At 40.1% G+C, this 26235-nt stretch overlaps 1 protein-coding gene across 2 annotated transcripts in view; it reads left to right on the top strand.

Annotated features, from left to right (window-relative positions):
- The first annotated feature begins 1134 nt into the window (after positions 1 to 1134).
- The window catches only part of slc6a8 (solute carrier family 6 member 8), a 52718-nt gene continuing 27617 nt past the window's right edge, over positions 1135 to 26235 (top strand). The window contains exons 1-3 of one of the 2 annotated variants that reach the window (XM_067593463.1): positions 1135 to 1946; positions 2526 to 2990; positions 23930 to 24061. In XM_067593463.1, the coding sequence (XP_067449564.1) occupies positions 2642 to 2990; positions 23930 to 24061 (481 nt within the window). In that variant the 5' untranslated portion in view covers positions 1135 to 1946; positions 2526 to 2641. Of the gene's footprint in view, positions 2991 to 23929; positions 24062 to 26235 lie in introns of both variants that reach the window. The other variant, XM_067593462.1, reaches the window with a different exon arrangement.

Consider the following 26235-nt stretch of genomic DNA (forward strand, 5'->3'; position numbering starts at 1 on the left):
TATTCATAAAGCTTTATAACAATAATCATAACACATCATAAAGCATTTTATAATGACTTATAAAGTCAGATATCATAATACTTAATAATTGCAAGGATCATGGTGTTATCATTCTCATTGTTGTAATATATTATAATAATTGTATAATGTATTATAATGTGATTATAAGTTACTCTAACTGGTGCTTTAAGATATAAAACATTACAAACTGGTTAAAAGTCGCTGTAGTTGTTCATTGTTTGCTTTAAGTAAAGCGAAAAAATATTAAATCTATGCAAGAACAACACAAAATGTTGTAAAATTAACTTATTTGTTCGGTTCATAGCATAAATTGAGTACAAAGTCCAGTTTGCATAACTTTTTTTTGATGATGAACAACTGATGATGGACATTTATATTTCACTAATGTAATGTTTCCCCCCAAAAATATATTATATATTATAGATATTAACTGAAACAGTTTGCTGTATATTTGATTTATATGTAAACGTTTGATCAACAAAATTAATTAATCAAAAAAACTTGGTAATTAATAAGTGATTTTAATACATTATAAAATGATTATAATGTATTACAACTATGAGAATTATAACACATTATGATCCTTGCACAGAAAAACGTCAGTGAGTGACCTGCAGTCATAAAGTATTATGATATTTGACCTCATAATGTGTTATTATTGTTATATAATTATACAGAGTAAGTTTATTATGCGTTATAGACATGGGCGTCATAGAAACTGTTACCTTGACATCAATTCATAACTTAAAGCAAAAAAAAAATGCATCACCTCAACTAATTTGCAAATTTTGGAAATATAATTTGCAGCCAACACACACACACACAAAAAAGATCAACTTTATGAAATAATTATTGATTAATTATATATAGTAATTAATTCTGTCTTGGCTCATTCAAGACAACGAGAGCTTCTTTTTCTTTATGAAATGTGTGCGTGCGGTGCGTGCGTGTGGGTGGATGAGGGGGGACCCCTGTGACGTCACAGAGAGAGAGAGAGAGAGAGAGAGAGAGAGAGAGAGAGAGAGAGAGAGAGAGAGAGAGAGAGAGAGAGAGAGAGAGAGAGAGAGAGAGAGAGATAAAGCGAGCGAGGCGGTGGGCGGGGCGTGTGGGCGTGACGTCACCCCCAGCAGCCGCTTCTCCTTTTAAAGCCGCTGGCCGGACAGACGGACAGACAGCACTTTAAATACCTCGCAGTGTCTGTAACGGGACATTTGACAGCTGAGAGCACCGGGACGCGTTCAGGTCTGATCGGACGTTTTTTTTTTTCTTTTTTCTCCTCCTTTTTGTTCCCTCCTCCTCCCGCTCCTCGGATGGAGCTGCAGAAATCCCCCCACAGCGTGCACCGCCGCCGGGACTGAAGCTGAGCGCCGCTCGGTGTCTTTTCTAAGACCATCATTTTGATTTGGTCGTCCTCTCCGTCCTCTCTGTCTTCCAGCAGGCCGCCGTCTCCTCCGTGACTCTCTGTTCCCATGCGATTCTTCAGACTCACATTCAAGTGTTTCGTGGATTGTTTTTGAAGGTCGCTGCACGATTTTCGGTGTAATTCCCTTTATTTTTTTATTTTCACATTTTTTTATTTTATAATTTCTTCTCTGATTCGGAAACAAAAGGAAATGTCTCCTGATTATTCCTAGACAATTTGAATTTGTGTCCTCGTTTTGTTTTCTCTCTTAAAAACACATTAAATCTGTTTTCTTCTGGAAACAATTTGGATTAATAAATAAAACTGAAACCGATTCTGGATCATTCAGCTCCGGCTCATGTGATCCACGATCCTCGCGCAGCTCGGTGATCATAATAATATAATAATAATAATAATAACAATTGTTTGCATTATTATTGGATCAGAAGGAAGCAGCAGACTGACCGGGACGAACCTCAACCTGCTGACTGACTGACTCATCTGTTTGTGGGACGCTGAGAAGGTGAGAGAGACAAAGATTTTAAAGTCTTTAAAGGGACAAAAAAAAGCTGCAAAATTTAAAGAGAGAAAGAAGAAGATCTAGACTGAAATAACTGCTGCAGCCAACCAACCTTCTCTGACTGGTCTGTTACTGGTTTCTAACTGGTTTTTGTGGAAGAGGTGAACTGAAGGTGAGGAAGAAACAGTTACATTAGAAAAGAAGAGAAGAGATCTGAACTCATAAATTAACAAAACGTTATAAAACTAAACAGACAAAAGTGACTGAAATTCAACCAGTGCTGACTGCTCCTTTTGTGACTGGTTTGTTACTGGTTTTGAACTGGTGTCTGACTGGTTTTTGTGACTGGTGGGGGAAAGACCTGATTCTAGTGAAACTGAACAGAATCCTGCAACAATTAAAGGTAAACCAAGAGATAAACTGGGATCCACAGCTGATTGTTAGCCTTACTGACTGGTTTCTTACTGGTTTGTTAGTGGTTTTAACTGGTGTCTGACTCATTTTTTGGGTGAGTCTGTCCAGCTGTTGGAAAGACCTGATTTTGGAGGAAAGAAACTAAATAAATTTGATTAAAACTTGCAGGAATTAAAGGGACTCCGAGGCAGACATAGACTGAAATTTTGGAGCCCTTACTGACTGGTTTGTGACTGGTTCCTGACTGGTTTGTGACTGGTTCCTGACTGGTTTGTGGACTGTGAATGATGGAGAAGCAGGCCCTGCCAGCCTCCTCCTGCTCTCTGGTTCTCATGGAGGAGACCAAGAAGAGCCACCTCCTCCTGTCTAACGGCGGCGGCGGTTACCCTCCCGCGGCTACTAACGGCAGCCTCGTGCCGGTGGCGGGATCCGCCAGCAGTGGTGGCGGAGTCGTGGGTGGTGCTTGTGCTGGACCGGACAAGAAAGGAGGCGTTGTCACGGGCGCGGGGCCAGGATACCAGGAGCGAGAGACGTGGACGCGGCAGATGGACTTCATCATGTCCTGCGTGGGCTTCGCCGTCGGCCTCGGCAACGTGTGGAGGTTCCCCTACCTGTGCTACAAGAACGGAGGAGGTGAGACAAAACACACACACACACACACACACACCTGGCAACAGAGGGTATAAAGAGCTTAAGCCCCGTTCCCTCCCTAACTCAAGCCCCGCCCCCTCCCCTAAGCTTAAGTTTAGATGTTCAATTCAAGGTGCTGTACACAAGAAAAACATTAACATACATAGAAAATGAAACATTAAACTTTAAACATTAAAAATTAGACATTCAAGTGCACAAAGCGCAGTAAACACACACATGTAGATGTTGGTTAACTGGAGGCCAGTCTGTAGGTAAGTTTTATTTGCTCACTGAAGTCGCCTCTTTACTTCCTGTTGACACGATGTTCCAGGTTTTTGGTTTGTAAGCAGAGACGGCTGCGCCCCCGATGTTTTTATGGGTGCGGTGCTGTGAGAGCAGCAGCAGGCCGGGACATGTGGTTTTATGCAGTATAGGCTGAAGCTGAGCCAATTAGTGCTTCATAAACCGTTAAAAGAATTTTAAAATCAATTCTAAAAGTAACTGGGAGCCAGTATAGAGAGGTTAATGAGCTCCTTCTTCTGGTTCTGGTTAAGATCTTGGCAGCCGAGTTCTGAATGAGTTGTAGTTGTTTCACTGATTTTTTTTTTTTTTTTTTTTTTTTTTTGGAGAGTCGGGTAAAAAGTGCATTGCAGTAGTCTAGATTTAGTTCTGTTAGCCAGGTGTCCCATTTTGCAGAGCACTAAGTCCCTTTTAGGTTTTGGCCCAATTGATAACATTTCTTTTTTGTCCTCATTTAGTTTTAATTATTCTGCATCCACTGGTTTATTGATGATGATGACGCCAGTATCTGAGACATGTATAACTGTGTATCGTCAGCATAGTGATAGAGGTTTATGCATCACTAAGAGGAAGCGTGCTAGCCTCTGTTCCATCGCTCTGTATATGTAAATCTGTTTCCCCATCGATCTCCTACCTTTCCTCTTCACCTGAACCCAACAGGTATCTCTGCGACACTTAACGCTGCGTTCACGTTACGTCTTTCACGCTTTAGTTACAAGCAGCAGAGTGTGTAAAACTGTTCGCGTCAACCTCTGTGTCGCGTTTTCATGTCAGCGATATCAGGAATTTCTGACATCTGTGACATCCAACTCATTTGGCGCACAGAACTGCACAAAACATAAACATAAGGTCCAACTTACTTATCTGTTTCCAGAGCTTTCAACCCTTAACTAGGCTCCTCTTTACTACAGATTTGTGTCCTTAAAGTTGAGAATGAATCTACATGTTCAGCTGCAGAAACAAACCGGTGTCACAATTTTCTGACAATTAAAAGACAAAACAACAAATTGATTGAAAGGAAGATGAATCATGTGTCACATGTGGTGTGTGTGTGTGTTCACTTCAGAGGAAACACATCATCATGTACACACCCTGCAGAGATAGAGATAGAGATAGATAAAGTGTGTCGTCATGTTTTACCGTTGAGACAAACTCTGTGTGTGTGTGTGTGAGAGAGAAAGTTTTATCTTCTTTCCCTCCAGTTCAGCGAGTTTTATTGACATGATAACACAATGACACAGTCTCACAGCTCTGTATGAACACTGATATTCAAAACTGCCCCCCTGTTGATATCCATTATATATATATATGGACATAGGACGGGTCTATATCTATTTTTACCATCTACCCTTTTAATCCTATATCTTTCTTTTTTTATCGGCCAGCTGTGTCCTATATATTTTTTTTGGCCAACCAGCCCTATAGTTAATCCATCTATATTTAATCCACCCCCATCCTATATCCATTTTTGTATCTCCTTCCCCATCCTATATCTTTCCCACCATTCAGCCTTTCCTTGCCTACTGGCCCCAGTCCATTTCTTTTTCTCAGTCTATATCTAGCCATGTGCTCTCAGCTCCAGCTGATACAGCTTGCAGTGACTCTCCACTTAAGCCATAATTTGTATCTCTTATTTCAAATGTCACTCCTATATTATATTCCTTTGAAGCAATGTTTTCATCCCGTCCTATATCCATTTCTTTAAAAATATCCACCCCATCTTGGATAGGGCAGATATTTATATCCCAATATATATTTATTTCCTACCAGCCCCATCCTACATCCATTTTATCAAGCAGCCAGTCTCATCCTATGTGATTTACCTCATCCTGTTTTTATCTACCACTGTAGTTTTTTGCCCAGTAACTCCATCCTATATCCATTTTTTACACCTACTAGTCCTGATGAATTAGTTTCACCTATGAGTCTAATACCCAACTCCAACTGGTATGGACTTGGCTGCAGGACGTCTAGATTAAGCCATAATTTGTACCTTATTTGTATTTTCACTCCTCTCTTACATTTATTGTTGCAATCTTTTAATACCATCCTTTATCTATTTCTTTAAAAATACTACCAGCTTCATGTTATATGTCCGTTTCTTAGCTACCAGCCTCATCCTTTCTTTAACCCCGTTATACTCAACTCTGATTGGTCTTGAAAAAATCTTATTTCTAATTCCATGTTAGTTTATATTTATTGTAGGAATAATTTTATATCACAGAGCCCCAAATTTTTCCATTTTTTTCCATTTTCCTCGTCATTATATAGGATTTTTTTCCAAGGTGCAACACCAGAAGAGTTTAGATTAAGTTTATTCAGTTTTTATCTGCATACATAACATCGGATCTAAACCACGGCGGTATAATAAATCACAATCAAAACACACAAATGTGAATATTTAACAATCAAGGAGGGAAAAAAAAGAGTGTTTAACTTCAGTTTTATCATTAAACCGGTTTTCTTTCTGCTCTTTCTTGTGGTAGTCGATCATTCTCTGTCTGCAGTGTTTCATTGACTCACTGAGACACGTGGTGGAAGAAGTATTACTTTAAGTCCAGGTGAGACAGGTGTCCTATCTCACACAAAACTGTTTTTCACCTCTGCGACACCTTCAACCTTAAGTACCACGAGGACGCTGCACGCTAGAACTCATTGCGTATGCAGCGTCTGCACCGTGTTGAAGGGTGACAGTGTAATAAGAGGAAAAAAGACAGCAGCGAGCCCAGACAGGAAAGCTGGCTGGATGAACAATCCGGCGATGGATACGGCTGCCTGGTGTCTCACCTGATACCTGACAAAGAAAAAAACAATTTTGTCAGAAAAGTGTTTTCATCTGTAAATGTCACATTGCAAATGATGCCGTGCAAAGAAAAACTGAAAGCTGAATGATTTTATATCATTTTAACTGAAGGTCTTAAAGTTGTGGACTGTTGTTTGGACAAACATTTATAGACATCACTTAGTTGTAGTAATGTTTTACAGACTACAAAATGAATTAGTTAATTGTAAAAAGTGGACATGATTTAATGGAAGAAAGGAGCGGCAGTAGTCTCGCCATCTCTTTAAAAACTAAAGATTTAGAGACACTGCTGACAGAGAAAGATGTGTCTTCTCACCTGAAAAGGTCTCGTTCACAGACTCATCCAGTTTGAGCTGGACAGAGGAGAGAAAGGAGGGAGGAGAGATGAGAAAGGTCTGGATGTTCACACACAGAGAGGAGGAGGAGGAGGAGAAGAAGGTCAAAGTCATGTTAAATCACCGAGATTCAGGAGAAAAGGTTCAGTTCTCACATTACAGAGACAAACGCAGATGTCCTGGTAACTCTGGCTCTCCGTAAAGGTTACCTCCTTCACTCTGATTCACACCTGATTTATCAAACAGGAACTGAAGCCAAATTCCCTCTTTTGTTGTTTTTTCTTTTGGCCTCGCAGCTCCATGGGTGGTAACGTCAGTCCGCCATTATAGTCCCGACTGAAATATTTCAACTATTGGAAGGATTTCTAGAGGTTGAATTATGATCACTTTGTTTTAACTGCTAATTAGCAAATGTTAGCATGCTAACAGGCTAAGCTAAGATGGTGATACATAACCGTTAGCACTTAGCTCAAAGCTCTGCTGTGCAGCCTCACATCTGTAAACTCTTGTCTTCTTTTTATTTTTAAGTGTACAACTCCATCAGCTACGATCGTCCAAGAATCTCACGACTTAAAAGCTGCATTCATTGATTTTTTTTTTTGGCCTCTTGGTGGCAGCAGAAACAAGTTGTAAACAAAACATCTTACATATTATGTTGTATTGTTACCCTGGCTAACATGTTAGCAACAATCTGACTAGTTTTACTTTTGTAACAACTTACAGCCTAAACAAATCATTTTAATGACTTGGTTATTAAACGACTGTGACTCAGACATGTGGTGACATTTTACAGTGTAAGAATAAAGTTGTCAGCGCTCCCTGGTGGACACACTCTGTCATGCAGACACGAGCTGTCTCACATATTATTTCTACGCAGGTTTTGAGATGCCAGATCCCCAGAGGTACCAAAAACTCCTCCAGGTTTACTTTGTCAGTTAGTTCAGTTAGTTAGCATGCTAACAGGCTAAACTAAGATGGTGAACATAGTACAAAACATATCTGAACATAACCGTTAGCATTTAGCTCAAAGCTCTGCTGTGCAGCCTCACAGCTGTAAACTCTTGTCTTCTTTTTATTTTTTAGTGTACAACTCCATCAGCTACGATTGTCTAAGAATTTTTTTGGCCTCTTGGTGGCAACAGAAACAAGTTGTAAACAAAACATCTTACATGCTATGTTGTATTGTTACTCTGGCTAACATGTTAGCAACAATCTGACTAGTTTTACTGTTGTAACATCAACTTACAGCCTAAACAAATCATTTTAATGAATTTCGTTATTAAACTACTGTGACTGAGACATTTGGTGACATTTTACAGTGTGAGAAGAAACTTGTCAGTTAGTTCAGTTAATCATAATTTTGTTTGGAAATATGTGAATCTGCTTTACTAAAGCACAGTATCCACTGACATGAGGACGTTCTTCATCTGCAGCTTTATTACCTCATTTTACTGTTGTAGAAGATCTCTGTGCTTAAAAGCTTTTATTATTCCAGGTGATACTGTGCTCACTGGTGCAACGTCATAAATGAACTTGTGTTTAATCAAATGACCACACAGCAAACCAGAGGCAGCATTACTGTAAACATCACAGAGAGAAGAGGAGGAACGGGGGGAACCCTCAACCAGATTAATCCGGCCATTACCCCAGATTAATAAAGATTAATAAAGATAAATAAAGATGAATAAATCTCGTCCAAATGTTGCTTTATACTGCAATGGATTATTAGGACCACTGTTAGGAAAAAATGAGAGATTTAAGTTGTGATATTAAGAGAAAAACGTCATAATTGGATTTCATTACATGTGCATATTTTATGTTTTATGCTGCTGCAGCCTGCAGATATTTGAACTTGGGTGTGTTTGGATTGTAGTGTGTTTCCAGACACACTGCAGAGATGTAGAAGTTAACAGTTGTGTGGACATTAAGTCGCACAAACGTGAGATTTCTGTCTGGTCACAAGTGTTTTTCAGTTTTCTATGAGAAGAGTCTTCGTGAGGACGAGCGGTTGGTTTGTTTAAATGTTTGTCTTGTCTCTATAACTTCTCTGATAAACTGTTTCTCATCCAGAGACGTCTGTCAGTCAGATAATGTCGGTCTGAATGAGGGGAAACCACAATATCAGCAGAATAATATCATGATGCACAGCAGACTATAAGCACAGATAGATTCTGGCTCACTGAGCTTTAATCACTTTCTGATGTCAAGCTGAACTCCAGCTGCTGCTTCAAAAACACGTCAAGCATCATATAACTGGTTTCAGTTTATCTGATAACAAGATCCGCTGCTAGCGCATATCCTGAGGCTGCGCGGCTCCCTCACACTCCAAACATAGCACAGCAGGCCACTCGGCAGGTTTAAATAATTGTGCAATAGGGCAAATGTTTTTAATGCACTCGACGCACTTTATCCAGTGGGTCATTTGATGTTGTTGCTGGTTTCCCTGTAGATGAAAGTGTTTTATCTACAGTGTTCTTATGTGTTAGATTTTATTATTATTGTTTTATGCTTTTATGATGATTTTATGGGCTTGATATTACCTCTCTGTTTTATACTGTGTTTTTCTGTTTTTGTTTAAGTGAGCTCACAAGTGAGACTAATTCCAATCAATTATGTTGATATGGCAATAAAGTATTGAATCTTGAATCTTTTTTGGTGAAATCTGGATCTTCAGGTCATCAATGTTTGACATGTAAGAGCTGACAGACGGCTCTCATCTGTTCACTAACACACAATATTAATACATCTCATAAAATTACAACTTTATCCTCTAAATCTCACACTGATACATCATCCATAAGATTAAATTCTCAGATAATTTTGGCCGTGCTGATGTATCCGTCGGGCCTTTTTAATTAATCAACGTATTGTTTTGCATCAGCTGACTCTAAAGCTCAGCTGTCAGAGCGTCCTTGAACACACCAGCTGATTCTCTGCAGGCTGATTTCTGGTGTCTCGACTTGCAGATAGAAACAGTTTAATCAGGACTCGTGACCTTTGACCTCTAGTCAAGTCAAGTCAATATTAATTATATGGCACTTTTCACACACAATGGCGGCTCAAAGTGCTTAACGTCAGTATGAAAGTAATCGATCAACGTGATAAAATCGTTTAAAGCAAACACACACACACAAACGTTGAAGAACAGTTGTCCAGCCACACACTCATGTAAGAAACTGGCCGATCATGAACCTGAGAAAACAGAGAATGAGGAAACAGTAGTGACTGATCTCAGCTCATCTGGTAGTTTGTTTCCAGAGAGACTCGTCCGTGTAGACTGATGGAGGCTGATGGTCATAGTGTGATGTGGTGGTTTAATAATTTCCTTTTATGGAGAGATTTATGGAGTCGACCTGCTGCTGCTTATCTACCTGCTCACCTGCAGCAGCTCTCACGACACACTCGGTGTTCATTCCTCTGCTGCAACATCCGTCCGTCTTTACTTTCATTCTTGTTTCCTCATCAGACAGTGTGTTTTATTTATTTACTTCCTATTCTCCTTTTTTTCCCGCCTGTCTGTCTCCTCTATCATGTCGTTTTCCTTTTGTCTTTCCTTTCTTCTTCTTCTTTTTCGTCTCATGTCCCGGTCCATCCTCATCCTCCCTCCCCTCCTCTCCACACAGTCTCTCTGATTTATTATCCTGCAGAGTGTGTGTGTGTGTGTGTGTGTGTGTTACAGTCACCCCACCAAGGACAGGCCATAACACACACACACACACACACACACACACTCAGAGAGAGAGAGAAGCTCGTTCTCTGCTTCACTGATTATAAAGTGACCTGCAGCTCAGTGTTCATCTTTCAGAGATCAGTGATGTCCTTGGGCAACCACGCTATAATACACTCTGTGTGTGTGTGTGTGTGTGTGTGTGTGTGTGTGTGTGTGTGTGTGTTCTCGTACTCCTATCTTTGTGAGGTTCAGTTTTGAGTTTTAGACCTTTACAACTGAGAACATTTTGTCTTCAAAGTGCTGTTGAGGGTTGAGTTAAGTTGTATTATGTGTCAAGTCACTGAAGGTCCTCATAAGTATAGAAGTACAGGTCATGTGTTGGTGTGTGTGTGTGTGTATATGTGTGTGTTTGTGTGTGTGTGTGTGTTATCTTCTTTCTCTCCAGTTGAGAGAGTTTTATTGACATGATAACATAATGACACACAGTCTGACGGATCTGCATGAAGACTCACATTCAAAACTCTGTGTGTGTGTGCGTGTGTGTGTGTGTGTGTGTGTGTGTGTGTGTGTGTGTGTGTGTGTGTGTGTGTGTGTGCGTGTGCGTGTGTGCGTGTGCGTGTGTGTCTGTCACATGACTGTTGGGCCGTGTGCAGACTGGTTTCAGAGCTGCGTCACAAACAGCTTGTTCATTCATTTCAGTCAGACAGCTGCAGGTTCACTGCAGAGGTTCTGATCCACAGCAGACACCTGCAAACAAAAAGGTCAACCTGCTTCACCTTTTGCCAAAATGCGATGTTTAGTTCATCGCCATCGGACCGCGCCGGCAAATTAAATCCATAAACCCCCTCACCCCTCACTGTGGTTCTGTATAGTTATGTTGATACTTCATTAGCCTGTATGTTTGGTCTGTGTGAAGACATCCAAAACATCAATAACTGACAATCAATAGTGTAATTATTGGTGCACATTATGAAACTTAATTCACCACTTCGGAGCCACATGACTCACTAACATGTGAGCTGAGTGTTTGGATACTTTGTTACACGTGATATTTATTATTTTCCTATTAAGATTTTATTTAATTACAAGACAAAATATTACAAACAAACAAATAAGGACACAATTAGGGTTGTTATACATATTGTGCTTTTTGTGGTATTCTGTTATTTATTTCCTGGTCTGATGTCGGATGTTAAACATGGTTGAACGTATGTATAAAATGCTGCCTGAAAGTCAAAAGTCAGGGCTTCAACCTGCTCTGAACGCTTCATTTGCGATGGTTGTTTTTCTACATTGCTGACGAGCTGACGTTGACTCGTCATACACGCTCATAAACAGCCGTCCGTTTCCGTAGTCTCGGTTGCTAAGGTGGTTGCTAAGGTTTTTCCATGTGGTGTTCACGTTGTCCACCTTAAAGAGACAGGAGCCTGAGCTGTGGGGCTGCACAAAGGGCCAGTATAAGATAAATAAGATCTTCCAGCTGGAAATGTGCAGATTGTGTCCTTTTAACATAAAAGTTAAGTTACATGTTGTGTTTCTGTGAGTTTCCTGACCTGACAGTTCACCCAGTGGTCGTCCAGGTCTTTTATTTCAAAGAGTTTTTTGAGAACAACAGCTGTTCTCTCCATGTTTAACAGATCAAGATCGTCCTCCAACTAATCACTTACTGGAAAGCAGGATGGTTTACTCTTTTTCCAGTTCATCAGGATTATTCTTTTTGCTGAGACACATCCCAGCGTGAAAAGATGGTTTGTAGGAAATGAGCGTAATGTTTCAAATTTCTGGCCCAGCAGACAAACCACAGGACTGGAAAAAACTGGAAAATTGGCACATAAGATATCATTAATACCCGATACTAACGTGGTCCAAATAATTTGAACCTCTCTGACAAAAGATGTAATACAGAACATCTGCTTCCCCAACCATGCCAGCATTGGTGAGCATAATTCTCTAATGGGAGCTCTGTAGAAAATTATATACTGAATTACTTTATATTTGCGCATTTAGAGGGTGGAGGAGATTAAATTTGACACCCTTTTCATAACCACAAATTCGAGCCACTAATCAATACGACCTGTCAGTTAACTGCTAACAGAGCCTGAAGTATCCGTCCTGTTGCTATGGTTACCTGAGTTAAACACATGATTTTCATCAGACGGCCAATCAAAAACCATTTTCTCCTCAATTTCCCTTCAGCTGTTCCATGTGCTTTGTGCTGCATGTCTCCATGGCAATGAACTGCTGCTCAGGGTCAGGGGTTAAAGGTCAGGGCTAGGGTGGCCATTAGTCAGAGCTATTGTTGGGGACTGATAGTTAGTGTGTGTTTGTGTGTGTGTGATTTCTGCGACTGGCTGCCAAGTGTGACATCATCATCCCTCGCACCACGTGGATGAGAGATTAACAGGAGTGGCCTGTAATCTTTTAATCCTGTTGACAGACCTCACTGCTCCTCCTCCTCCTCCTCCTCCTCCTTCTTCCCCTGAGGATGTCCCACGGACCCCGGTCCACCTGCCAGCCAATCAGAAACCAGGATGTCCTGTTGCCGGGGGTTAATTTAGTTTAGGGTCTGAATATTTTGGGGGTCTGAGAGGTCCTTGTGAATGCTCAGAGGTCACTTAGAGGTTTTAGTCATCACTTAGAAAGGTATCAGTGTCCGAGAGGAGGTTGCAGGGGTCCTTTAGGAGTGCTTATTGGTCCTTTTAAAATATTCCAGGAATTCTTGAGGACTTTCAGCAGGTCCTTGAAGAACTTCCAGAGGTTACTGAGGGTGTTTCAGTGGTAGATGAGGTTCAATAGGTCCCTGACTAGGTTCCAGTGACCCTTGTAGAGTTTCCAAAGGTCCTTTTTAAAGGGTTTCAGAGATCCTAGAAGATATTCCATATTTCCTTGAGGATTTCTAGGGGATAGAAGAGGATACAGTGGTCCTCGAAGAGTTTCCAAGGGTACTTTTCTTTTCTTTTCGTCATTTGGCAGCGACTTACAAGCAAGGCAAGACAATGAAACGTTAGAGAACAGTGACTCAGAAAGAGTGGTCCAAACTCTCAAGTAGCTGACCAGGTACAAGCGCAATGAGAGAGAGCGCTAGACAGAAGTAAAGTAAGAAACGACTGGAAGTAGACAAGTGCAGAAGAAATACTATAAACAAGATAGAAGTGCAACAATCAACAGTGCTGAGGTGTTCAAGGAAGAGCTGAGCTTTCAGGCGTTTCTTGAATGCACCAGGGGAGTCATCAGACCGTATGGAGCTGGTAGTTCATTCCACCATCGCGGAACTACAAACCACAGCAAAGAGTCTGGATAGTGATTTCGTACCAGGAGGTGATGGTAGTACCAGACATTGTTCATTTGCAGACGGGGAGGGGACATGTGGACCTGATAAGTGACTCAGTGTAGGAGAGTGTCTTTCCATTTGTTGCCTTGAAGGCGAACGTCAAAGCTTTGAACTTAATGTAAGCTGGCAGCAGGAGCCAGTGGAGGGAGATGAACAGAGGAACCTGGTCCATCTGCCTGCCAATCAGATACCAGAATTTTCTGTTGCTGTGGTTAATTGAGTTTAAATATTTTGAGAGTCTTTGAGGATGTTCCAGAGGTCACTGAGGAGGTTCTAGTGTTCCTTGACACAGTATCAGTGCTCTAGAAGAGCTTCCACGTGTCCTTAAGGAGTTCTTATCCTTGAAAATATTCCAGGGCTCTTTGACAATATTACGGGGATCCTTTAAGAGCCCTTTTAGACTTCAATGGATCCTGGAACCCCTAATTAGATCACTGAGAAGTTCTAGTGATCCTTGGGAGCTTCCAAGGGTTATTGAAGGGGCTTCAGAGGTAGCGGAGGTTCAATAGGGCCTTGGATAGGTTTCCATGACCCTTGAAGAGCTTCCAAAGGTCATTGAAGTGATTCAGGGGTCCTAGAAGACGTATCAGATGTCCATGAGGATTTTCCAGAGGATGGACAATGATACAGTGGTTCTAGAAGTGTTTCCAGTCGTCTTTGAAGGGTTTTCAGGTTTTCCATGGGTCCTTGGGGGGCTCCAGTGTTCCTGGAAGAGGTCCTTGAGTTCAGCTCAGTCTCCTACAGATTGATATCAGTGGTTTGTGTTGAAAGTCTGATTCAGCAGCAGCTTAACTAAAGGATCTGAATACTTCTTCCACCATGCCAGTAATGTAATATTGTAATAAAGGTCAAAGTGTTAAATTTTCCAAGAAGCAGTTTCTCTGACGGCTTTGAACTCTGCAGGACTTCAACAACAAGCAGCTCTATGACTTAATCTGTTTGTATTCAAGGTGAAACAAGATACATTTATGATTCTGTTCAAAATTATGTAGACCGACAATTACAGTCCTACATTACTGCTGAATTTGTTGAAAATAATCATAATTTAAATCACAGATATTTTCCCTGAATCGTTCGGCCTTCGAGTGCTGGTATAACGTCTATTTCCACATTATCATCACTCCCCATTCTTTTCTGAGCAGAGTCTGGTGCAGATACAAACATAATATCTATATACACATAATAACTAGTGTGTTCCAGGTGAGAAGTCTGACTATCCTGCCTTTGGTTGAAAGTTTTCATCACATTGCACACAGTTTGACATGTGACCATTATGTGTTGTCACTCCCCATTCTTATCTTTGTAGAGCTTGATTTGAATTTTGCATTTGATAAACGAATAATAATGGTAAACCACAACGTGGTTCAGAGTTTGGAAACCTCCAGCTTGAGTTCATTGAACCCGGCAGTTAGGTGCTGAGTCATGTTTGGTACAGGTGAGATAATCCTTTTTTCTATACAGGTGCGTATGTGGGCCAGTCGAGCTGCAGCAGCCTGCCAGAGGGAGATAAACTTAGCTAAGCTAAGTTAGCATTTGGCAGAAAGTCTTTGGCTCAGGTCACTGAGGTTTTTGGCAGACGGACTGACAGAGAGCTGGAAAAATGATGTTTTAGTTGTCTGCTTTTTAAAAATTTCCTTTAGTTTCAGTGACTGATAGCTGGTTAGCTGGATGTTTGACGGCTTTGTCACTCATGAAAGAGGCCGTGTTATGAAGAGCTGCTGGAATTATGTTGATTTATCAATCGTTTTAGCAATTTATTTGGTAAAAAAAGACAAAAATTAGCTTCTCAAATGTGAAGATTTTCTGCTATTTTCTTTTATATAATTATAAACTGAATATCTTTTGAGTTTGAGGCTGTTAATCGGACAAAACAAAACATCTGAATATGTCACCTTGGATTGTGAACTTATTTTTCTAAGAAGTTCAAATTAAAAGTTTATTGGCCGACCAACAAAAAAATGAAACAAAAAACAGTTGATATGAAGGGTATTTTTCAAAGAAAAGGAGAAAAACATAACAAATAACATAAAGGTGTCAAGACTAAAACGTAAAATATGATTTACATTTATCATTACGGTGTGCTTTCAGATCAGAGATTCAGCTGCTGAACAGCTTCAAATGTCTGCAGTCCAAATTAAAAACAATTTATCAATAAATTAAATGAGAAAAATAATAATTATTGTTCATATAATGCACCTACAAGTACCCCATTTACACTTCATGTGTCTCAGAAACAACGCTAAGTCTAATTTTCATGTTTGAAAATATAACAGAGACAACAACATCAACATGAGAGTGAAAATCAGTGGTTAAAACAACAAACATGTCGGACAGCGGCTCATATCAACTGTCACTAATTCATTCTGTGAGTAACTTGATGACAAAATGAAACTTGTCTGTTTCTGTGCCTTTACTGGACCAAAGGTCATTAGTGAGGGAAGTAGGTCAACTCTGTACCACTACTGTACAATCAGAGTGTTTCCGTAGTTTAGACAGAATGAGACGTCTTCGTTCTGGCTTCGTGTCAGTCTCAGGAGTTGTTTTCATTCAGATCAGATCAATAATTGAAGACGATCACTTTTATTTGGATCAAGTGGCTTTGTGAGAAATGTGAGCCAAAGTCAGACGGCTGCAGCTGTTATCTTTATGTGTCAGATACATATTTTATCAACATTATTATCTTCTGCTGCTGTAAATAGTAAAAGTATCATATAGATTCGTTATCAGCAGATAATCATTATTAATGGGTTGGGATCAGGGCCAGAAACACCTGGTCAGGAGATCAGTCATTATAATTTTTATCAGTAGTATTACTGTTATTTTGTCTCGTGTTGGAAGTGCTGATTATTTTGAGCGACACGTGTTGAAGACGTCAATATAATCACCTGGTTAACACACCTGAAGCATCAGTGTGTGCAGTACAAAACTGATGATGATGATGGTGGTGGTGATGATGACGATGCTCCTGCTGTGTCATTAGCCCTGTTATCAGTCCCTCCGCCTGTCAGTACTTAGCCCAGTGACTTACCCCGGATTAGCCAGCTTAGCTAGCTAACTGTAGCGCTGCAGCTTAGCGCGCTAACTGCAGCCGCGACTCTATTTCTGTTTCTCTGTCTCACTTTCAACTCTGAACAGACCACGTGTGACACCAAACAGATCAGGCCATGATGGTTTCACCTTCTGCGGTCACCGATCCAGTAATAGTTTTTGGACAACAACGGAGGTCTACGGCACGGAGGAATAAGATATATCAGGCTTTGATTGTCAGTAGATCAGTTCATTGTTGGTTTGGATCCAAACATGAGATTTGTTGACAAGAGGGAAAATATAGAAAATCACCAGTTTTTCATGTAGTGGAATGGAGAAGAAAACAACAAGGACAGTTTTAATGTGTGTCTTAAACCAACAGTCAGGAGCCCAAATGAACATTAAAGCTGTTTTTCTTGCTGTAATCATTCCTCCTGTTCATACTGACCATTAGAAGATCCCTTCATAATGACCTTACAATGGAAGTGATGGAGGACAAAATCCACAGTTAATGTATTTAAAAGTTTATCTGAAGCTAATATGAAGCTTCAGCGTCCAAATGAGTCAAATCAAGTAGATATCTTTCAACGTTACAGTCTTTTTAGAGCCAAAGTTCCTCTTTTTGTTACTATACTTCCACCTGCAGCTCAACAGGGAAACACTGTCCGAGGAAACACAAAGAGGGAATTTGATGCTAAAAAGACTGTAAATGTGTCAGATATCCACTTGATATGACTAACTCAGACTGCTGAAGCTGAATAGAAGCTTCACACAGACTTTTAAATGACTGTGTGGACACACTGTGGATTTTATCCTCCATCACTAACATTGAAAGCACATTTGAAGGATCTTTTAATATCCAGTATGAACAGGAGGAATGATTACAGCGAGGAAAACCTCTTTCACTGCTCATATGGACACCTGACTGCTGGTTTAACACACCTCTCTTACATCTCTGACACCGAAATCACAGCTGCGTCCCCCAATCAGGTGTCAGGTCAAACACAGATACACAAATAAAAACAGAAAAATACTAAATTTATACACTATTAAATATAAATATACAGTATAAAATGACAAATAGCGAATGTACAATTTATGAATAACAAATTCTAAGTATAAAACTGTTCTATTATGTTACGTAACATGGTGTTTATTCCTGCTACCCTTTAGTTTTATGTGTTTGAATGAGACATGATGGAGCTGCTGGTGTGTTGAGTTAACAGTTGGTGTGTGTTTCAGTCGGAGTGTGTGTGCAGCCGACTGTGACGAGGCCAGAGTACTCTGTAATCCCATCAACACTGAGTTACTGATGAGCTAACGGCATTACACCACTTAGCTCTGAGGCTGCGTGTGTGTCTGCGAGCATGTGTGTGTGTGTGTGTGAAGGGGATTTTTATTGAGCTGCTGACATGCCCCCCCCCCTCCCACCCCCACATCTCCTCCCCCTCCACCCCTCTTCTCTCTCTTTCTCTCTGCAGTTGTGAGTCACCATCAGCTCGTCGTATGTTTTCATGCTAAAGTATTGTTTTGTTGGCAGTGTGTGTATCACAGCAGCATGCTAACGCTAACCTGCGTAGCTTTAATCTGCGTCATCAGTGATGGTGTGTGTGTGTGTGTGTGTCTCATACATCATCAGCAGCCGCTACACGAGCTGCTTCTTAAGTCGCCTCGCTCCATCCTGAGGTGTTTCTGTCTCACTGAATACTGGATGCTGATTGGCTGGCTCAGTCACTTCATTTTCTTTTTTTTGTCAAAACAAATAAATCTAAAAAAAAGAGGTTTTATGCTCTTAAAACCAGGCTGTGGAAGGAGGATTTTAGATAATGTTATTTAACAGCAAGTCAGGGTGATACGGCCAAAAATATTGTCAAATAAAATAAATATTTCTTTTCATATTGATTGATATCGATAACGATCACAAGATGCATTTAATACCACTGAAGAAGTTTAGGATTGAATCTTAAATACATTTATTTACAGTGGTGTTTTTGGTTTAAACATAATAACCATTATACCTGTAGAGAACTTGAGCTCTTATCAGACGGGATAATGGCTGAACAGGCGGACATGAGCATCTGCTGCTGGAGTTTGACAGTCAAACTACCACAAGAGGCTTGTTTGCGTGCTTGAATGCTAATGCTAGTGCTAGCAGTTTATGACCAAAGACTTTGGCTTCCTGTATACTCAGTGGGAGTGAAACAGGTTGGTTGTGTTTCTTTGTTGTCACAGGTCGCCTGCATCTTTTACAACAAACATCCATCTGCTCTTCATCCAGCTTTAGAAATCTGAACCAAATCAGAAGTGTCGTACGACCTCTCTTTGCCACAATTTCCTCGTCCTGTGTGGACGTTTGTCTTTCCTCGTGGTCATCCATTTTTAATGTTTCCAGCATGTGTTTTTTTTTCTTTGTTTTGGCCCGATACGTGTCAGCCACGTCACCCTGTTGCTGTAGCCTGAGTGATTATGCAGATGAGGGTCGACCCCGAATGCAGAACAGAGACGTTTATCATAAGTTACTCATCAGTTTATCAATAAGTTTCAATTAAAGCTCCGTTCAGACAGGATGAACATCACAGGAGGAGGTTGAACTCTGGCTCTGGACGGCATTTTAGCCACAGGGGATTTACAGGATCTGGTCTGTAATAGATGTGGACTTTCAGCAGGACGAAGCTAAAAGCCTCCTGAGTTATCAGGTGTACTGAACATAACGGTGATCTTAATGGACGGAGTCTCTCTTTCTCTCTCTTCGTATAAAAGCTCAGTGTGTAATGGCAGCCGCTGTTATGTAACTCCTGGCATGCATCAGCACCCTCCTCCTCCTCCTCCTCCTCCTCATCCCCATCCTCCTCCCTCTCCTGTCCTCTCTCTCTCTCCTCTCTCTCCCAGTATCATTCCAGTTTGATTCCATTCATACCAGTTTGCAGTGGCACTGTGACCCAGTTACCCCCTGTGGTGTGTGTGTGTGTGTGTATGAGGACGCCTCCATCACACCAATTAAAATACCATCGAGAGAGAGAGAGAGAGAGAGAGAGAGAGAGAGAGAGAGAGAGAGAGAGAGAGAGAGAGAGAGAGAGAGAGAGAGAGAGAGAGAGAGAGAGAGAGAGAGAGAGAGAGAGAGAGAGAGAGAGAGAGAGAGAGAGAGAGAGAGAGAGAGAGAGAGAGAGAGAGAGAGAGAGAGAGAGAGAGAGAGAGAGAGAGAGAGAGAGAGAGAGAGAGAGAGAGCTTCCCTAATTGTTCATTCATGTCTCTCGCCACCAGTTCAGAGGGGAGGGAATAAGAGGAAGATGATTCATTCATTACATTCCAGTTTCCTTATTTACATAAGCTGTCAGTCATTTCACAGACATATTGAAGGTCACATGGGTCACTCCACTTTATGATACTATCCCAGTTGCCCTCCCCCACCACAGTCTTTGGTTTTATTGATCATTAGCAACATCTTGTTTCAAAAACTCCATGAAGCCCCGAGCTTTCCTTTAGTAATGTATCTTAGTTTTTCCAGAGCAACACATCATGATAGATCCTTAGAATATATTGATTCATACTTGGTTTGTTCACATGCTTTTGCTCTCTTAGCTCGTAAGAGACACAAGTCTATCAGTCTATTGGTAGTTAGTCACTCTTCTTAGTAATAAAATCACTTGGACAAATACCCAGGAGGCACAACTTTGGCAAACAGTTTTCATCTTTGTTATCTAGCTAACTGCGTCAAGAACTTCTGCTGAAAGTGTAGGTTGCTGCCTTTCTTGTTCATTTAGACATGATGATTTATTCATATATATGTTTTGTAGCCTCAAAATTCCCCAAAACTCTTAATTAAGTCTAACCGGGATGGCACCAAATACTCAACGTTTGATCAATAAAAAGGACGACATCGTCAGCGTAAAGTGATATCCGATGTTCTGACTCACCTACTGAGATGCCTGATATAGATGGAGAGCCTCTAATAGCCGTAGCAAATGACTGCTAACGCAAATAGCAATGGGCAGACGGGGGTAACCTTGACGTGTAGATCTGTACAGTGAGAAGGGTGTAGAAGTAATATTATTTGTCACTACCTCGGCTGTTGGGTTCTTATATTTCGTCCTAATCCATCTGAGGAAGCCTTCAGCTGTTCCAAACCTCTCCAACACTGGTCGAAAGCCTTCTCTGCGTCTAGGGACAGCAGTGGATATTAAGTACCCTTCTAACATTATGAAAAGCCTGCCTCCCCTGGATTAAGCCGTTTTGATCACATTTCATCTTGTCCGGCGGTAACTCTTCACGAGGTCTCGCCAGACGTCTCGCCAGAGTCTTGCATAAGATTCTGCTGCGTGTGCTGAGCAGTGAGTTAGGTCTATATGATTCACAGCCAGTAGAAGCCTTTCCTGGTTTCAGCAGCAGAGTGATTAGTTCCCCTTTGAGAGATGGTGGCAGGACTTCCCTTTTGTATGACTCCAACAGCACATCCAAGAGTGGTTCTATTAGCTTATCTTTAAATTGTTTATAAATCTCTATTGGAAGCTCGTCTGGACCAGCAGCCTTTCCCCTCTTCATGCTGGTGATGGTTTCTGAGAGCTCATCAGCTCATCAGCCCACAGTTTAGTAGTAGTATAGTACAGTATTGTCTCTAAAGCATTATTTACCTGACTGTTGTTCTACTTGATTAGTTGTTTGGTCTATAAAATGTCAGAAAATTGTGAAAAACGTCAAATCACTGTTTCCCAAAACCCAAGATCATGTCTTCAAATGTCCACAAACCAAAGATATTTAGTTTATTGTCATAGAGGACTAAAGAAACGAGACAATATTCACTTTTGAGAGGCTGGATTTAGATAATTTTGACATTCATTTCTTAAAAAATGAGAAAATAATGAATTTAATAGTTGGCAACTAATCAACTAATCATTGCAGCTCTGAAACTCTGATTAAAGTCTGATGTCCTCTAATGTCAGTGTGGCTGACGTTATCTTCTCTTAATAATAACATGTAACTTGATTCATGGACACCATCAGGATGTTTTTATGTATCGTGGCTCATGACCTGCTTCTGTTTGGTGCACATATGTGTAATAATTAAATAATTGTTTGTGGATTTGGTGTTAGATTTCTCACCTGCTGACAGCTCGTTCAGCTCATCGTTTCTGTATAATCCAGAACGATTCCCACATTTACAACCAGTGAAAATAAACTAAACAATATTTAAGGAGCATTTCCACATTTTCAGTCAAATTCTCTCACTTCCTCTTCATTCATTTTCCAAACGTTTGACTCAGAGACAAAAAGGGACAGAAATAAAGAACGTCTTCTGTCCTTCATTCATTCATTGATTCGTGTTTTGACTCAGTTCAGTCAGGACTGAATATGAACACAGGAAGTGAAATGAGACTTTTCTTCATCCTTCATTCGTTCATTCAGAGACAGACAGAGAGAGTTTGATGGAGAGATAAAGGATGAGACGGACGGCGGGATGAAGCTTCACTTCCTTCCTGTTCGGTTACATAAAGCTCCCATCGTGATGCTGCTGAAATAAACATGAGACCTAAATTACAACCAGAGTCAGTCTGACTTATTAAAGACAGGCAGCGTTAAAGGACCAAACCACCATTTAATGTTTTACTTCACTTTCCTGCTGATTGTTTCCCAAATTGATTACTTTTCTTCAGACTGCAACTAGTTGCACTTTATTTCTTTGTTATTCTTAATTCTCTTTTGATTTGGATATATCAAGGCATTGCAGAAATAATGTAGTCACTGTAATAACATGTAGAAGACAGCTGCTATAAAGAATAATTTGTAATAATAAATAATAAAAAGCAAATGAGTTCAAATAAATATGATAAAATACAATAAAAATGCATTTATAACAATTTAAATGCATAATATAAAAGCAGCACTTGATTTCTATGAAGATCAACCTGCAGAGATGTGAAACTTTCTGCAGATACACTTCAGGTGGTTTTCTGTTTAATTGTGTTGAAAAGTCTCCTTGTTGTTGCATTCAAAGACATCTGAGATAAGATTTTTTATAGTCTGATAATCAGACTGAACGTCCTGTTTATTTCTCTTCATTCTTCTTCATGTCAGCTGTTTTCTGTTTGGTAGGACGGTTGTTTTGCTTCAAGCGATCATCAGCTGTGACTGATGTTTTCATCATGATGACAATATTTTCAGTGGACACAGAAGCTGTTGAGGTTGTTTACGGAGCTTTATAGCGAGTTTCAGCTCATTGTTTATCTGTCCAGCTGCAACTTTACTGTTCTGGTTCATTCTCAGCGTCTCATAGCGTCGTTTTCAGATAAAAAAGCTGTAAAAAGCCTCTGTACACTACCTGCTCAGCACCAAACAGAGACAGTCAGCTGTAGACTAGCTGGTGAACATAGTGGAGCATTTAGCAGCTAAAGAGCCAGATATTTCCCTCAGGAGTTGGTAGAGAGCAAAAACAGCTAAAAGAGAGTGAATAATGGACAGAAACACGACTCCACATGAATGATAATGTTGCTCCGTAACTGCTGGATGTGGAAATAAGCAACTGTTTGCTAACAAGTTCAACATATCAACTTAAAAGATGATGATGAGTCAGTGCTGTGTTCATCATCATCATCATCAGTTAATGCAGGTTTGATTTGTTGAGAGTTGTTCCTTCTGTAAGTCGACTTGAACAACCTGTTCAGCTGCAAACATCCACACTGGAGACATTTTACTGTCGTCATTTTTCTAATGCCGAGTTCAGGTCATGTTGTTCTTACAAGCAGCCAAGTAGGAAAACTGTTCATCCTCAGAGTTGTAATTCAGAGTTGTTGGATATTTCAGAAAGCGATGATGTCTCCCAGCTGGCAGAAAGAAGCACAGAAGTATCAACAAACCGCCATCACAGACAGTTATTTCTTTTACAACTGATTCAGCTACTTTAAAACGAGCTATAATGTGTTTATTTGTATCTGGTTTCACCTAGTAACAGTAGTTAATTTTAAATATGTGACTACGAGTTTAGCAGTAGAGATATTCCTGCTCTTCTAATTTTGCCGACATATGAATTAGGGCTGCAACTAATGATTCATTTCATTATAGATTAATCTGTTGATTATTTTATAGATTAATCTAAAATGTTTTATCAGTGTTTCCAAAAGTCCAAGACGACGTCCTCAAATGTCGTGTTTTGTCCACAACTCAAAAATATTCAGTTTACTGTCATAGAGACTAAAGAAACTAGAAAATATTCACATTTAAGAAGCTGAAACCATTTTCCTTAAAAGTGACTCAAAGGAATTAATCAGTTATCAGAATAGTTGGCGACTAATTGATTACTTGGCAACTAATTGATTAATTGTTGCAGCTCTAATGTGAATGCAGCATTAATCCTATTAATTTGTTTCTCCAGCGAACATCCTCCCATCAGCAGACATGTTTATACAAGTCTCAGTTATTAAAATGTCTGAGTGTTCTTGAACATCACACCACAGGTGTGTAAACGTGTCTCCGTCTCCTCCCGCAGGCGTCTTCCTGATCCCCTACCTGCTGATCGTGTTCGTCGGAGGAATCCCCATCTTCTTCCTGGAGATCGCTCTGGGTCAGTTCATGAAGGCCGGCAGCATCAACGTCTGGAACATCGCGCCGCTCTTCAAAGGTGCAGTAAATGATGTGTTTCACCATATTTTATAGACTGATTCCACTATTTTGTCGTCTGAAAAAGTTCCCGAAACCTCGGGAAAGTTTGCAAAGATGGATTTTGTCTCCAATGATTTAGACTGTAGTCACGTTTGTGGGGAACATCTTCAGGGCCAATATGGAGCGTAGGAAATGTTACAACCACCAAGGCATATTTCCACGTACATAATGGCACGTGAGTATTGTATTAAGAACATAAACTTTACAATTTCTTATGATTAGTTACCTGCATGGATCAATACTGAGTCCACATGTTCAGAGCTCTTCTCTCCAGCAGTGTGCTGGTAAAGTTGAGTTTAGAAGATGTGGACTCAGTACTGAACCGTGCAGGTAACCAATCGTAGAAGACTGTAAGTCCTAAAGGGGATTAAGGGAAGTTTCTATAATTAAAAATGAATACTTGTTGCTTTTTTATAGACTGATTCCAGTATATTTATAGTCTCTCTATATAAATGTGTCTAATTTTAGGTCTGTGGATAAATACAGAAATAAATAATACCAATTGAATACCCCCCCGTCCACTCCACCCCCCTACTTTAGGGCTCATGATAGAGTAATAAAAATACAACGATTCTTGTTTTCAGCTGATTATACACTAATTAAAACATACTTATGAATATTAGATGCCACTAAATTCTACACACTGGTCCTTTAACTGCATTTTACACTCAAAACTAGTTTTATTAATAGTTTTTATTCTCAAGTTTGTGAGTAAAAGTGAAGAATTTTTACTTTTATCTTTCACTTAAGTCCAGTATTTGACTCTTAGTGGTTTGATAAATACAGACTCTGAAACTCAGCTTCAAACAGTCAGGATAAAATATTTTCTTTACATCTTTAAAGAAAATTAAAGACGTAAATCAGGGTTCAATATTCAACAATATGTCAGATAAACATCAACAAAAATGCACTAAAAGTCTGATGATTTGGTGCCAAAACGCTTTGCTGACATGTGTTTTGCACAAAAAAAAACCCCTTCACGTGGCAGGCGAGGTCGCGTTGCCGTGGCAACAGACATAAATCCATGCAGTAAGCAGTTTAGGTGAGTTTGAGTGGACACGTCAGTCTGCAAACACACATTCAGCTCTCCGCTGAGGTTTATCTGGAGGTGATAATCTGTGATCCTGCTGTACGTGCCTGCAGACACGGCTGGAAAACTACCACACGCACACACACACACACACACACACGCACACACAATGATAAATAAATCTCTTTTATGTCGCCTGATTCCTTTATATCATTGTTAGCTCAGCACACAGTTTATCAGCTGTTTGATCTTTACAGGTGACCACATGACTCTAATTAATTGTATTTTTAGCTCAGTTTACTACACGGACCTTCCTTCAACCTTTAAACCTCCGGCGGTGTTGACTGAGCTCCACCTTCCTTTACATTCATGCAACGCCAACAGTCAACACGCTGAGATATAGATATATAGATATATATTAATAGAGTCATACCAGCAGTGGAGCTGAACATGTGTAGATCGACCTGAGGGCGGCGCTATAGAGGAAAGGTCATGTAGTCATTAAAATCTAAAGGGTTCATCCTCTGGAGAGAAAGAATATTCACAGTAAATCAGGTCTGTAGTTATGTGAAAGCAGTGGGTCTGTGGGATTATGGGAAACGGCGTCCATTAAAGGCCCCTAAAAACAGAAATGCCGTGAATGCTATAGACAGTTAATGAAGTAAATTTGGAGTTTAATCTATTTTACTTTGTTTGGATGTTTTAATGAAATTTAAATTTTTATGTTGGTTTATATGTAGGTTATTTATTTGTTGATTAGGACAGGAGGTCTTTATTTTCATGCTCATATGGATGAATAAACTGAACCTTTGAACTTTATCTAAACACATGGAGCGAACAACATGACACACTGTCATGTTGTCCTGAACTTTACTGGGTTAAGTTGTTTCAAGGCTGGATTATTAGTTATTAACTTACTACAGATGTCAGAGGGGATTTTAATGAGGTTTTTTTTCTTCTTGAAAAGAACCTTGAAGTTTTGTTTTTACTTCAGCTCAATATTAAACTTGACTCAAAGACAGACATTAAAGCACATCTGTGCTAAGCTGGCTAAGTTTAAAAGACATTTTTCTCTCTTTTTTTGGTTCTCTGTCCACATTCGT

The sequence above is a fragment of the Thunnus thynnus genome, chromosome 6 (assembly GCF_963924715.1).
Source record: "Thunnus thynnus chromosome 6, fThuThy2.1, whole genome shotgun sequence".
Taxonomy (NCBI): Eukaryota; Metazoa; Chordata; class Actinopteri; order Scombriformes; family Scombridae; genus Thunnus; species Thunnus thynnus.